General features: G+C 41.1%; 1 protein-coding gene across 1 annotated transcript in view; it reads left to right on the plus strand.

Annotated features, from left to right (window-relative positions):
- Positions 1-6,083: 6,083 nt before the first annotated feature.
- The window catches only part of UBA6 (ubiquitin like modifier activating enzyme 6), a 55,963-nt gene continuing 45,531 nt past the window's right edge, over positions 6,084-16,515 (plus strand). The window contains exons 1-4 of the mRNA XM_060781400.2: positions 6,084-6,189; positions 12,277-12,341; positions 15,659-15,753; positions 16,435-16,463. Of these exons, the coding sequence (XP_060637383.2) occupies positions 12,301-12,341; positions 15,659-15,753; positions 16,435-16,463 (165 nt within the window). The 5' untranslated portion in view covers positions 6,084-6,189; positions 12,277-12,300. The remainder of the gene's footprint in view (positions 6,190-12,276; positions 12,342-15,658; positions 15,754-16,434; positions 16,464-16,515) is intronic.

Genomic DNA, 16,515 nt, shown 5'->3' on the forward strand with positions numbered 1-16,515 from the left:
CACAAGTTCATTAAATAAATAAATAAATAAATAAATAAAAAACAAACAAATAAATATTAAAATAAAAGGACTCAGAAATAACCCATTCACAATTAAGATTAAATGGACTAAATAATCTCAGGGAATCTACCAGTGTGGTATAAAGGTTTGAGAATTGGACTACGACTGGAGACCAGAGTTTGAATTGCCACTCGGACATTAAACCCACTTGGGCAAGTCACACTCTCATAGGCCCAATAGAAAGGCAGCAGCAAAGCTTTCTGAACTACTCTTGCCAAGAAAATCATGTGAAAGGATTGCTATAGATTGGAAACAACTTGAGGGCACACAACAAGAACAGTTAAAAGGGTAAATGTTCTGAAACAGAAAGTGAATATACTTATTAGATCAGTGTTTTCCAAATGTACCTATAAAGGAGTATGTAAATATGCTGTAATTTGCTTCATCCCCACAATCTGGTTTCAATAAAAAAAGGACTGTCCTCTGATCTGCAGAGCTACTCAATGAAGTTCTTCATGTATCATGAATGTATTGGTCAGTCTGGTTTTTGTTTTTGTTGGTGTCAGTGTTTGCCTATGTAGCAGGATAAAACACACAATTATTAAAAATAACTGTATCTGGTGAGAAAGTGACAGAAACATAAGAATGTATTTGAAGTATTATTAAATGTATATTTTAAACTCTGTTCCTTTTCTTCATTGAATACTGATACTTGGTTTTTTCACAATTAATAGGAAAATATTCAGAAAAACCATTTTTGTATTATTTATTCTGGTAAATATTGCTTATAGCTTGCCCACCTAAGATGTGCTTGCAGTCTAGCTAATGCCACATTCTAGTCATGCCGCATTATCACAGGATGTCTATGCCCCATACCACTGGAGAAATTATACTGTTTAGCCGGTATTGCACCATCAGTCAGGAAGTAGCAGCCAATAATGAATGGACCAAGGCATTGACATCTCCGGCCCATCCTCTGTTCGGATATCAGCCAACATGTTAATGCCTTAAATCAAGAAACAGCTTCCTAAGAGTGAAAGAGATACTTGCAGGAACACCTCAGCAAGAATCCAAAAGTGGCAGGCAAAAACTAAGAACTTAAATCAGTGGCTGAGGCTGGATTAGAAACTCCCTCCTGAGCACAAAAGACTGTGCGACTTGGCTGAAGAGACTGTGGTCTGGCATTATGAGATGCAGAGCCAATCTTAAGAAATGGGGCTACAAAGTAAGAGTCCATGACATGTGAATATGGAGGAGAGCAAACCAAAGACCACCTACTACAATGCAATCTGAGGCCTGCCACATGCATAATGGAGGACCTGCTTACAATGACATCAGAGGCACTCTAAGTGGCAAACTTCTGGTCAAAGGAAATTTATCATAATGCCAAGTTCTTATCTTTGTTTCTGTTTTAAATACAGTTTAACTTTACCCTTAATTTGCTTCCGACATAATAAATAAATAAGTCTAGCTAAAGGCATTCTCTCCTGACATTTCACCTGCATGCAGAGCCAATCTTGGCAAGCATCCTCAGAGGTAGTTAGGTCACCTACAACAACCCAGTGATTCCAGCCATGAAAGCCTTCAACAATACATGTCTAGCTAAACCATATACTTCTGTGTGGGAATGAGACGTACAATTATATAAGGAGGCAAATGTGGGAAATAGATGAAACAAGATGACGTAAGTAGGTTGGGGCTTTGAAGGGGAGCTTTATTTACCATCAAGAATGGCTAGTGCCTACTGAATCTGATGTGGAAGAAGGCAAGATCAGTATTAGCAGAATAGTCTTTTAAATACTTACCACCCTGCAACTCTTACTACAAATTTACTTTAGGTTCAGTGGCAGTAGACCCAAAAAATTGAGGAAAACAACCCACAAATTGGGTTGTTGTAGGGTTTTTTTGGAGCTATATGGCCATGTTCTAGAGGTATTCTCTCCTGACGTTCCACCTGCCTCTATGGCAAGCATCCTCAGAGATAGTGAGGTCTTCACTACCTCTGAGGATGCTTGCCATAGATGCAGGTGAAACGTCAGGAGAGAATGCCTCTAGAACATGGCCATATAGCCCGAAAAAACCTACAACAACCCAGTGATTCCAGCCTTCGACAATACAACCCACAAATTATCAAAATCACTTATTAGATATATACTGTGTGGTCACTTAAGATAGCAGGGCACAACGCTTTTGGTTTTCCTTTTTAGTGTTTCTGTGGACTAAGGTTTTGGATGGGTACTGCCATCTTTATCCTCAGTGATGCTCCTCCTCTGCTAGGATTAATCCCACCCTGGATTTCAATTCAGATTGTTGGAAGATGCAGCAACTTCAACACCTGTTCTTCTTTTTCTTCTTCTATTAGGGATAAAATGACTTAAAGAAAGATTAGGAACTTGAGCTTTCTTTTCTTACTGGCTTGCCAGACATCATCTTGGCCCTACCCCAAGGGCAAGATGGATGGATCGCATCCTTGAAGTGACTGGCTTGAGCTTGAAGGAGCTGGGAGTGGTGATGCCCGACAGGGACCTCTGGTGTGGACAGAGGTCCCTGTCCCTGACTGGTTTCATGAATTTCTTGATCCACAAGAATCAAGAAATTCAGGAAACGACTGAATGAATAAACAATGTGTGTGCATATATTTGTGTATATGTGGTTTTGCACATGCATTGTAATGTATTTTTTGGGTTTTTTGCTTTTAAAATCTCTTCCGCTGTGTTTTTCAGTGTTTTTATGAGTGATGGTCACTCGTTGGCCTGATAGGTGTATTGTGTCCAAATTTTGTGTCAATTTGTCCAGTGGTTTTTGAGTTATGTTAATCCCACAAATGAACATTACATTTTTATTTATATAGATAACAGTTTTAATAGTTTAAACTATTTTTAATTCTATATTAATGATTAGATGTTTTGGTTTCGCACTTTTTATATTTATTTTATTTTATTTTTATTGGTAAGACTGTTAGCTTCTTTAAGTCTCTTTTAGGAGAGAAAAGCAGAATATAAATAACAACAATAATCATGTATGATAACAATATAAGAGTGGAATATAAATAATGACAACAGTTTAAATGGTTTTAACTAATTTTAATCGTACATTAATGGTTAGATGTTTTTGGTTTTACCTTTTTTAACAGTGCTAGCTTCTTTCGAATTTCTTTCAAGAGCAAAAGTGGTATATAAATAATAGTAAGAATGGTTTTAACTATTAGTGTTTATGTGGTTTTAAATTGTACATTTTTACTTTTTTGACATTGTTAGCTTCTTCTTCATGAGAGCTCAAAGGTGTGTGTGTGTGTGTGTGTGTGTGTATATATATATATATATATATATATATATATATATATATATATTAGCTGTCCCCTGCCACGCGTTGCTGTGGCCTAGTCTGTTGATCTGGAAAATAAAGTACTGAGAAAGTGTAATTTCTTGATTCTTGTGGATAAACAGTATTTCTTGCTGTTTCTTTGTCAGTGTTGATGGTGGTTTGCCCACCCTGGAACATGCAACATATCATTGTCCTTCTTTAAGGGTCCCTTTCAAATCTAGGGATAGCCAATACTCCAGAGGACAGGAGCAGAATTCAAAACGATCTTAACAGATTAGAGAGATGGGCCAAAACTAACAAAATGAAGTTCAACAGTGACAAATGCAAGATACTCCACTTTGGCAGGAAAAACGAAATGCAAAGATACAGAATAGGGGACAATGCCTGGCTCATGAGCAGTACGTGTGAAAAAGATCTTGGAGTCCTTGTGGACAACAAGTTAAACATGAGCCAACAATATGATGTGGTGGCAAAAAAATCCAATGGGATTTTGGCCTGCATCAATAGGAGCATAGTGTCTAGATGTAGGGAAGTAATGCTACCCCTCTTTTCTGCTTTGGTTAGACCACACCTGGAATATTGTGTCCAATTCTGGGCACCACAATTCAAGAGAGATATTGACAAGCTGGAATGTGTCCAGAGGAGGGCGACTAAAATGATCAAGTCTGGAGAACAAGCCCTATGAAGAGCGGCTTAAGGAGCTGGGCATGTTTAGCCTGAAGAAGAGAAGGCTGAGAGGAGATATGATAGCCATGTATAAATATATGAGAGGAAGCCACAGGGAGGAGGGAGCAAGCTTGTTTTCTGCTTCCCTGGAGAGTAGGACGCGGAACAATGGCTTCAAACTACAAGAAAGGAGATTCCATCTGAACATGAGGAAGAACTTCCCGCTGTGAGAGCCGTTCAACAGTGGAACTCTCTGCCCTGGAGTGTGGTGGAAGCTCCTTCTTTGGAAACTTTTAAACAGAGGCTGGATGGCCATCTGTCAGGGGTGCTTTGAATGCAATATTCCTGCTTCTTGGCAGGGGGTTGGACTGGATGGCCCATGAGGTCTCTTCCAACTCTGATTCTATGATTCTATGAGTGTGTGTGTGAATCATATCTCTCTATCTATATCTATGGCTGGGTGGCTCTTTGTAAGGAGGACTTTGATTACGTTTTCTTGCCCTGGTGAAGGGACCTGGACTGGATGGCCTTAAGTATTTTCTGTTGGTTGTGGGTGTTCTGTGTGGGAAGTTTGCCCGGATTCTGTCGTTTGTGGGGTTCAGAATGCTCTTTGATTGTAGGTGAAGTGTGGATCCTAGTGACTACAACTCCCAAATGTCAAGGTCTATTTTCCCCAAACTCTAACAGTGTTCATATTTAATAAACCTTTATTTGTACCCCGCTACCATCTCCAGAAGGACTCGGTGCGGCTTACATGAGGCTGAGCCCAAATACAACAGCAACAAAATAACTAAAAAAACAGAACAATAACATTAATAACACACAATGACGCAATTAAAAACAATGGCAGGGCCAAATGTAATAATTAAAATTAAAAAGTGCTGGGCATGACCAGGAGTGTTTGGAGGGGGATGGGCATGCAGATATCCTAGATCTCTGATAAAGTGTGTTGGGACATAATTCTAGGAGTTTCCTTATTCTGGGAAGGCACACTGGAACAACGTTTTCAAGCTCCTCCTAAAGATTGCTAGCGACGGGGCCTGCCTGATGTCCATAGGGAGAGAGTTCCAGAGTCGAGGGGCCACCACATAGAAAGCCCTATCCCTCGTCCCCACCAATCGCACTTGCGATGCAGGTGGGACCGTGAGCAGGGCCTCTCCAGATGAACGAAGAGATTGTGTAGGTTCGTACACAGAGATGCGGACACGCAGGTAGACGGGTCCCATACCGTTTAGGGCTTTGTAGGTAAGCACCTGCACCTTGAATTGGGCCCAGAAAATGAACGGCAGCCAGTGGAGCTCCTTAAACAGGAGGGTTGACCTCTCCCTGTAAGGAGCACCAGTTAACAACCTGGCCGCTGTCCGTTGGACCAACTGGAATTTCCGGGCCGTTTTCAAGGGCAGCCCCATGTAGAGTGCATTACAGTAGTCCAATCTGGAAGTGACTAAGGTGTGGACCACCCTGGCCAGATCCGCCTTCACGAGGTACGGTTGCAGTTGACGCACGAGTCTCAATTGTGCAAAGGCCCTCCCGGCCACCGCCAACGCCTGAGCTTCAAATGACAGAATACTCTTTGATTGTAGGTGAACTGTGAATCCTAGTGACTACAACTCCCAAATATCAAGTATTGTTTGAGTCCACAGTGCTCTCTGGATGTAGGTGAACTACAACTCCCAAACTCAAAGTCAATGCCCACCAAACCCTTTGCTCTTTGATTGTAGGTGAACTATAAATCCTAGCAACTACAACTCCCAAAACAAAATCATAATTTTTGAGTGATGGTCACTCCTTGTGTTGTGAGACGTTTTGTTGCCAAATTTGGTGTGATTTTGTTCATTGGTTCTTGTTTTTAAGGTACTCATTATGCACAGAGCATTTATATATATATATATATATAGAGAGAGAGAGAGAGAGAGAGAGCAATAATAAAAAAATATTTGTTTATAAAAAGCGAAGGAAAAGATTTCTCTTTCAAATATTCTTCCTGCTGCAACACACACACCTCAACCTTTCTGATTCAGCTCTCACGAGAGTCTGAGGGGCTCAACTCGCGCGGGAACGGATCTCATTTTTCTAAGTCTCGTGGTAACATGTTAGGTATCGCGAGAGCACAATTTCCTTTCGCCGCTCGCGCCGGCCGCCTACCTAAAGAGGCGGAAGAGCGGCAGGGCTGCACCACTCCGACAGACCGATAAGCAGGTAGGTATTGAGGCAGGCCGGCCTCCTTAGTGTTTAACACAGGCTCGGACCGAAGGCCTGAGGGCTTGGAGATAGTCTGTTTGGCCCCCAAATACGCGGGGCCCGGTCCCCACCCCACCCTCAGGATGCCTGCATTGAGCAGCGGAAAAGGCAGCGGATGCTGGTCCCTGACGGGAGCCATGGGCATGTGGCAAGCCTAGGCATACAGCCACGCTGGGCATCAGGCTGAGGAGACGCCGCTGCTGCTTCTTTGCGCCTGCAAAATCCTGTCATTTTTTCCATGCATTGGCCTGACAGGCTGCTACAGTTCCGAAATGATCTCTTGCTTGGGCTGGATCTGCCCTACCATATCATTCCTCTCAAAAGCATATAACCTGGACTCAGAAACTGGATGATATGGCAGTGTAGATGGAGGCCTTCTTTTCCCCTAGATATCTGGCTCAGAAAGAGCTTTCAAGTCGAGGCCCCTTCTACACTGCCATATAATCCAGTTCAAAGCAGACAAGCTGGATTTTTATATGATTTTTACATGAGCCAACAATGTGATGTGGCGGCAAAAAAAGCCAATGGGATTTTGGCCTGCATCAATAGGAGCATAGTGTCTAGATCTAGGGAAGTCATGCTACCCCTCTATTCCGCTTTGGTTAGACCACACCTGGAATATTGTGTCCAATTCTGGGCACCACAATTCAAGAGAGATATTGACAAGCTGGAATGTGTCCAGAGGAGGGAAACTAAAATGATCAAGGGTCTGGAGAACAAGCCCTATGAGGAGCGGCTTAAGGAGCTGGGCATGTTTAGCCTGAAGAAGAGAAGGCTGAGAGGGGATATGATAGCCATGTATAAATATGTGAGAGGAAGCCACAGGGAGGAGGGAGCAAGCTTGTTTTATGCTTCCTTGGAGACTAGGACGCAATGGAACAATGGCTTCAAACTACAAGAGAGGAGATTCCATCTGAACATGAGGAAGAACTTCCTGACTGTGAGAGCTGTTCAGCAGTGGAACCCTCTGCCCCGGAGTGTGGTGGAGGCTCCTCCTTTGGAAGCTGGATGGCCATCTGTCAGGGGTGATTTGAATGCAATATTCCTGCTTCTTGGCAGGGGGTTGGACTGGATGGCCCATGACGTCTCTTCCGACTCTTTGATTCTATGATTCTATATAGGGGCATGTGTATATATATGTATGCATATATCTGTCCGAACACATGTCCCTCTACATCCCACCCTGGAGTTTGAGATCATCTGGGGAGACCCTGCTCTCGACCCCAGCGCTATCACAAGTGAGGTTGGTGGGGACGAGGAGCACCCTTCTCAGTGGTGGCCCCTCACCTGTGGAACTCACTCCCGGGGGAAATCAGGTCATCAACATCCCTCCTCTCCTTCAGGAGGAAATTAAAAACTTGGTTGTGGGACCAGGCCTTTGAGCAATCTGAGAACTAGATAAGGACAATCAGATGACTAGGACTGACAGGACTGACAAAGTGGAATTGGAAATTGGACTATGAGATGGCGCACTTCCTAACGCCGGGAAAGGGACGTACAGTGGCGTTGCTGGGCATGCGGGAAAAGAGGCCTCGTGCATGCCTCGTTTCCTGCGTGCCCGGCAACACTGCTGCACGTCCCTTTCCCGGCGTTAGAAAGTGCACGCCCTGCATCGCCACTCCTTCTCCGCGCACACCTGGAGAGGGACGCACACTGGCATTTTTGTCTCCCTTGCCCTGTGAGAAGGAGGAGGAGAGGCCCAATGGGCACTTGTGAGGGAAGGAGGGAGGGAGAGCGAGCTGCCTCTTGGTGTTCTTCGGGGCAGGGGCACCTCAAGAGCGCCCCCCGAGACGCTGCTATATGCAAAAGCGTAATTTGCGTACTGTGTTGAGCCGCCTCTGCCTACATTCCTAGTTTTCTGCTTATCCAAGATTACTTTGCAGTGTGGACCATATAATCCAGTTCAAAGCAGAAAACCAGGGTTCGGATCCTGGGATGTATTTATTTATATAATAACTAGCCGTCCCCTGCCATGCGTTGCTGTGGCTCACATGGGGGTTCAGTGTGGGAAGTTTGACCCAATTCTATCGTTGTTGGGGTTCAGAATGCTCTTTGACGGTAGGTGAACTATAAATCCCAGCAACTACAACTCCCAAATGTCAAGATTCTATTTTCCCCAAATTCCATCAGCGTTCACATTTGGGCATATTGAGTAGTCTTGTAGAGTTTGGTCCAGATCCATCATTGTTTGAGTCCACAGTGATCTCTGGATGTAGGTGAACTACTACTCTAAAACCAAAGGAATACTGCCCACCAAACCCTTCCAGTATTTTTTGTTGGTCATGGGAGAACTGTGTGCCAACTTTGGTTCAATTCCATCGTTGGTGGGGTTCAGAATGTTCTTTGATTGTAGGTGAACTATAAATCCCAGGCACTACAACTCCCAAATGACAAAATCAAATTTTTTGAGTGAAGGACGTACATTGGGTTGTTAGGTGTCTTGTGTCCAAATTTGGTGCCAACTCGTCCAGTGGATTTTGAGTTCTGTTAATCCCACAAATGAACATTACATTTTTATTTATATAGATAATGATAATGATAATAATAATAATAATAATAATAATAATAATAAACTTTGTTGAAGGCTTTCATGGTCGGATTCACTGGTTTGTTGTAGGGTTTTTTGGGGCTATATGGCCATGCTCTAGAGGCATTCTCTCCTGATGTTTCTCCTGCATCTATGGCAAGCATCTTCAGAGGTAGTGAGGTCTGTTGGAACTAGGAAAAGGGGTTTATATATCTGTGGAATGACCAGGGTGGGACAAAGAACTCTTATCTGTTGGAGCTAGGTGTGAGTGTTTCAACTGACCACCTTGACTAGCATTTGATGGCCTGGCAGTTGTTTGTTAAAATAAAACTTTATTTATACTCTGCCACCATCTCCCCGATGGGGTCTCGGGGCGGCTTACATGAAGCCAAGCCCAAACAACAAATTACAGCAAAATAAAGCAGAAAACACAAGCAATAAACAACAACATCATAATTACATAAACATATGAATACTTAACAGTATAAAAATTACAGTAAACATAATCATAGTGACAATGGGCAGGCTGCATGTAATGATTAAAAGAAAAACTAATTAAAAACTGATTAAAACTCGGGTGAGATAAAGGACAAAACAGGTTATTTGCGGAGGAGGGCTCATTAAAAACAGGTGTTGTGAAATCAAGCTTTCCCACAATGACAAAACGTCGAGGCTAAGTTATTTATTTATTTTTATGTATTTTTGCCCCCCTTCTCCCCCCCCCCCCAAGGGGGACTCAGGGCGGCCTCACACAAGCACCCTACGATGCTGTCAATTCGAAGTAGAATTAAAGCATTAAAAATCATTCAAACACATTACACAATTCATTAGACATTAGATTATACATGCTGGTAAAACCAAATCCAAGTCTAGACAGATTCAATGTTGTAAATATCCTAATTCTTTTCTCCAATTGCCGCTATCCGATTAATCAAACGCCTGGTCCCAGAGCCAAGTCTTCACTTGTCTTCTTAAGGACAGGAAGGAGGTGGCCAACCTGATGTCCCTGGGGAGAGAGTTCCACAGACCGGGGGGGGGGGGCACTGCCGAGAAGGCCCTGTCTTTCATCCCCACCAACTGCGTTTGAGTTTAATGTGGGATCGACAGCACGACCTCTCTTGAAGATCTTAAACTTCGTAATGATTCATGGAATGAGATATGTTGGGACAGGTAGTTTGGGCCAGAACTGTTTAGGGCTTTAAAGGTTAAAACCAGCACTTTGAATTGTTCTCGGAAGCTGATTGGCAGCCAGTGGAGTTGGCATAACAAAGGAGTTGTATGTTCCCTGTACTTCGCTCTGGTGAGCAACCTGACTGTCAACGGTTGGACTAGTTGAAGCTTCCGGTTAGTCTTTAAAGACAGCCCTTCGTACAGTGCATTGCATAGTCTATTCCAGATGTAACAAGAATGTGGATCACCATGGCCAAGTCAGACTTCTCAAGGAATGGGCGCAGCTGTGTAAAATCCCACATTATCGGCTTTGAACTGGGTTATATGGCAGTATGGATTTAGATAACCCATTTCAAAGCAGATATTGTGGATTATCTGCCTTGATAATATGGGTTTTATAGCTGTGTGGAAGGGCCCTCTGGGAGCTTTCAACGCAAGCCTTGGTGGCCACTTCAAACAAGAGATCATTTTGGAACTCTAGAAGCCTGTCATGTAAATACATGGTAAAATGATTGGATTTTGCAGGCACAAAGAAACGGCAACTGTCCCCTCAGCCTGATGCCCAGTGCGGCTGTATTCTTAAGTTTCACATGTTGGCTCTTTAGATACACATTGTTTCATGACATGGGAATTCAGTTTTCCTCACAAACCAGAGGTTCAGCCAACCCTTTATATTCCCAGATTATGCGGGGAAATAAGAGTGGCCAATATGCCTCAAAAGTGCAAAGATTTAACATAGATAAGGCAAATAGTGAGGGAAACAGTACACCTCGGGAGAGCTCTACCCAGCTCGTCTCATGATTTCTGTATTTGAAAGTAAGAAAAAGTATTTAGAAAATAATATATGATGTGCTGCAAGGCTCTAAATCAGGGGTGCTCAAACCTTTTAAACAGAGGGCCAGGTCACAGTCCCTCAAACTGTTGGAGGGCTGGATTATAATTTTTAAAAAACATGAATGAATTCCTATGCACACTGCACATATCTTATTTGTAGTGCAAAAAAAACCCCAATTAAAAACAATACAATAATTAAAATAAAGAACAATTTTAACAAATATAAACGTATTTCAATGGGAAGTGGACTTGCTTTTGGCTGATGAGATAGGATTGTTGTTGTTGTGTGCTTTCAAGTCATTTCAGATTTAGGTTGACCCTTAGTGAGGGCCAGGTAAATGACCTTGGAGGGCCATATCCGCCCCCCGGGCCATAGTTTGAGGACCCCTGCTCTGAATAGTTAAAACTAGATAATTTGACAATAAAGGCTATGGGCTACAATACTATTGTGAAAGCTAATTTATAAGTTTCAATTATGTTTGTTAATTCAATGTCCGGCATCTAATAGTTGCCTATTGTAAGCCATCCTGAGTCCCCCCTCAGAGGTGAGAATGAATGGGTATAAATGCTTGAAATAAATAGATAAATATAAGCTGAAAATTGCAAAAGGAGAAATTAGCAAGAAGATCTATTTGATAATACATGGAAGCCATTCATTAGCTTCGTATGTAAAACTAACGGCAAATTCAAACCACCCAAATTGATCAGGAAAGACTGTGGATGAACAATTAGAAAATATATTACAACAATTTTATGTAATGGATGAAACTAGAATAAATAATAATAAAGAACTGACGGGGCTATATTGTATATAACACTGTGTGAATGATGGGATAGGGTTGGGGGAAGTATACACATGAGAATCGATGATGTGACTAGACAACTGTATTGTGTGGAATGTCTTGAAATTAATTATTCAGTTTTTTAAAAACCCATATAAGAGATAGAAACACATACATAAATTGCAACAGCGAAATGTAAGAGGACTCAATATAACTTTTGAAAACCTTTTGTTTATATTTTTAAAAAACCTTTACCTGTAAGATCATAACATGCATTTTCAGGATTTCCGTCATTGTGGAAAACACTGCCTTATCCAAAAGGCTTGAGACAAAAGTGTTTCGGATTTCTGATTTTTTAAAAATGTATTTTAGAATACCTGTATTTACCTATCTGTACATAATGAGATGGCATGGAAAATGGGACCCAAGTTTAAATACAACATTCATTTCTCTTTCATATGAGCCTCATGCAGATAGCTTGAATATAATGTTATGTGTGATTTAAAAAAATTCTGCATGGAACAAAGTTTGTGTACCATTAGAAGCCAAATATATCACTGTCTCAGCTACTCAGTTTTGGATTTTAGAGTGTTTCTGGATAAGGGACAATCATGCATATATATGTGGTTCACCTCTTTTTAAATATTTTTCTCAATTGAGAAAAATGAAGCTGAGGAAAGTGTGCTGTTCTCCTGGTAAACACATCTATCAGTATTTTAATTCTTCTTCCAGGAGCAGAAAACACAGTGTGTGACAATGGCAGCAGATTCAATGGAAATAGATGATGCTTTGTACAGGTGAGAATTTGTGTCTTGTTTCTTGGTATAAAAATGAAGAATAGATAAATACGACAATGCTGATAATCTGTTAGGTTTGTTTCATGAGTTCCCTGGGGGTGGATTAGTTGGTTGCTGAAAAGAGATAATGACAGCTAGGCTATTTAATGCTAAGCCAACTTGCTGTTTCACCCAACTGAAAGGGCTTGGGTCAGGTGATAGAATAATGAAACTAAGTACTGTTTGAAAATAGAAGAAGAGCTTTGCTGATTATCTTTATTCCACTCAAATCTTTTGCATTGCAGCCTCTTTTCTAAAGCAAGTTTAAAGGAATCTGTTTTGTTCATTTCCCCCCACTTTATTTGCTTTATTCTTTAGATATGATGCAAATACAGTCTACAGCAAACACAGTATCTCTCACCTGTTTAGAAGATAAGCATACTGTAGACTTGTTTTCCTTCTCACATGTTAATTTCTCTTCTTATTTCTAAAACTACACTTTAAAATGATTGGTAACATAATGGGTTTATACGATAACGAATAAACAACAACACAATATAAGTAAAAGTATTCACAATTGTATTTAGTTATTTTGTGGCCCATACCAGGAGATAGGTATGTCTGTATCATAAAGAGTATACATAATGACTAGATTCATTGGGTTAGCGCAGTCTCAGTTACAGTACAGTCTTTACATGGGTTCTTTCAACTCAGCGGGGCTTATTTGTTCCTTGTTAAATAGTATAGCATAACAGATGAAATTGTTTTGATATGATATTTAACGCCTATTGAACATGTATTATTGATTTAAATATTTAACATTAAATATTTTAAAGTGTTGGATTTATGCAGTGTGTAACATTCACCTGTCAGACTTCAAAGGTTAGCTGTTTAAATATAAATAAAATAAGTCTCTACACAAATGTGTCCAGTTAGTTCAGGAAATATTTGGAAATATTTCAAGCCCGGAGAAAAAGGAATTGGTGCAAAACATGACACCTGCATTTGGACAGTATTTTGAAGGTAAAATGTGAGGTACAAATGGCAGTTGTTAAAATAAGCTTCATATTTTCTAAACCACTAGGTTAGTATTGAGGCAGTAAGAACTTAGAATGTGAACTTTTTGAAATCTGAACGTGATAACATGTTCATATGATCTTAGCTTAATGTGAAAGCAGCAAACTTGCATCCTGTATATAAGGATACACAGTCTTCTGTTCCTCACACAACATACTATTTTTAATGCAAGTTTGTGGGAATCTGCAAGTTTGAGGAAAGGTGTGGGAGGAGATTGCTTAAACTTATTCTTACTTTTTCCCATTTTGCACCAGTGGAGGGAAAATATGATATATCAAAATGTGCTTCATATCTACTTGTGGCTTTAAATTTCTGTTTAAAACAATCAGATCTATTGAGATGCAGCATACCTTTGAAAGATAAATGCAGGAGATAAGCAAAAAAGAGAGTGTTGCCTGGATGTTACTTAAGCTTCCCTGGAATGTTTGGCAGGCTATTGTTGGAAATATTGCAAGAGTGAATGTACCTTTGATCTGATCCAAGAAGACAGTTCTTATAAGAAATTGGGAAAAGTCATGTTACATTGTAATAAGAATTTAGAAAGGCTCTGTAGAAGCCTACATAGAAAAAAGTTGTATTTGTTGAAAGACCTATCATTTGAGATAGGCATATATGTATATAAATATAGGTAGAGGATTGAGGAAAGTAAAAATGTCAGTGTTCCTGGTTCAAGTTCATAAAATTACTTCAATTACAACAACAACAACAAAACTTTATTTATATACCACTCTATCTCCCCAAGGGGACTCAGAGTGGTTTCCATGTGACATAATCAATACATACAAAGAGAACAGCATGAACATAAAATTAACAAGACAAAAAAAGCATTAAAAACCACAATAGCACATATATTTAAAATAATCCTGCCTGTTCAAGGCAATTTGAAAGGCCGGGCTGGGCTAATGAAATTTTAGAGGGCCCAGGAAATGAGGTAGAGTGTATGGCTGTACATTTCCAGGGTCTAATAGAAGAAAGTGACCCGGCTAATTGGTAGAAAAGGATATGGCCAATTTCTACAGTATCTGGGGCAGAGCCAGAACTAGTCGTTCTCGAAGGTTTGTTTAAACTACCAGGTCTTCATGCTCTTACAAAAAGAGGGGAGGGATCGGGCCTGTCTTATTTCTCCAGGAAGGGTGTTCCAGAGGCGGGGGGCCACCACCGAGAAGGCCCTCTCTCTCGTTCCCACCAACCGTGCTTGTGACGGTGGTGCAAGCGAAAGGAGGGCCTCCCCGGAAGATCTTAAAGTTCGTACTGGTTCATAGAGGGAGATGCGATCATGAAGATAGGCAGGGCCCGAATCATTTAGGGCTTTATAGGTCATAACCTGCACCTTGAATTTGGCTCGGCAACTTATCAGCAGCCAGTAAAGCCATTTTAAAAGGGGCGTTGTATGCTCCCTATGGTTTGCTCCAGTAAGGAGCCTGGCTTCTGCCCGTTGTACCAGTTGGAGCTTCTGAGCCGTCTTCAAGGGCAGCCCCACATAGAGCGCATTGCAATAGTCCAGTTTGGATGTAACCAAGGCGTGGATCACCCTGGCCAAGTCAGACTTCACGAGGTATGGTCGCAGCTGGTGCATGAGTTTTAGTTGTGCAAAGGCCCTCCCGGCCACCACCGACACCCGAGCATCGTGACAGTTGAGTCCAGGAGGACCCCCAAGCTACGGACCTGCTCCACCCAGGGGGAATGTAACCCCGTTGAGCACAGGTTGCCACCCAATACCCCGGTCAGTCCCACGACTGACCAGGAGGACCTCTGTCTTTTCTGGATTAAGCTTCAACCTGTTAGCCCTCATCCCGTCCATCACAGCAGTCAGACACTGGTTCAGGGTCTGGGAGGTTTCTTTGGAGTTTGGTGGAAACGAGTAGTAGAGTTGGGTGTCATCTGCATACATATGACACCCAACTCCAAAACTCTGGATGACCTCACCCAGTGGTTTCATGTAGATATTAAAAAATTATGGTCTCTACCTAGAATGCTTAAGGCACAGTGCATTTGAAGCAGTCAGTCTGTGTGAAGGATGTCAGGCAATTGTGCTACTGTTTTTTAATAGAATAATAATAAAAAAACATCCACTAACATTCTTTTGAAATGCTTTGCTGGCAGTAATGTTGCTTGTTGGTTTAAATTTGTGTATAGTAGATACAGCTGGTGAGTCCTAGGTTTCATGCTTTACTGGTAATGTTTATGTCAAATTCTGAAAGTAGGATTATGTTTCTGAATGGTCATTGTTTATTTTTCTTTCATTTCTTAACTGCACATAGTCGACAGAGATACGTACTTGGAGACAGAGCAATGCACAAGATGGCTCAGTCCCATGTGTTCCTAAGTGGAATGGGAGGACTTGGAGTTGAAATTGGTAAGTTAGAAAACCCTGGTTATTTCCCTGCTTCTTGGTGTTTTGGACAGCAAGCTCCATATTATCTTCAAATTAGGGAGAGCAAGATGCATATTTAAATTTGTAATTTTAGCTTGACTATACATTTTACTAAAGACATAGTTAAACAGAATATATATTATATGGAGGTACTGCTAGTGTAATGCGAATTTCTTAACTTTCTCCATCAATATTGTTATTTAGCAAGGAATTGTCTTTGTGCCTTGTTGAAGGGGATCAGTTATGTAGGAAACCTTCTGGTTTGGCTATATAAGCATATCAGAGGCCTCTTAGGGTCTTCATCCTCTAAAACTGAATCAGCCAAATTAACAAATAAGGTTAATGTAAGAATGTAAGGAGATTGGGTCAGATGAAATTAAGGTTAGTTCAGGTAATGATGTCATGTGGTGCGTTGACTGCATCTTAATTATGGTTCTTTTGGCTCCTGAACTGACTTGTGTTGTTGAGGTCGTATAGCAGTATAAGTAGTAGTAGTATGTGTCTTTTCTTATTATTCTTGCTAGTTGGCAGAGAATAATAAGAATACATTCCAAGCTGAGAAGTAGTATTATATTTAGAACAATATGGAGTAGTAACCACTGTGAACTCTTAGCACATGGAAAACTGTATTACAAATTTATAATGTTCATCCTTCCTTTTCAGCTAAGAACATAGTCCTTGCAGGAATAAAGGTAACCAAAAATATATATATTCATAGTTATTTTTCCCTAAAGAATGTAGTAA

Source organism: Anolis sagrei, chromosome 6 (assembly GCF_037176765.1).
Source record: "Anolis sagrei isolate rAnoSag1 chromosome 6, rAnoSag1.mat, whole genome shotgun sequence".
Classification (NCBI taxonomy): Eukaryota; Metazoa; Chordata; class Lepidosauria; order Squamata; family Dactyloidae; genus Anolis; species Anolis sagrei.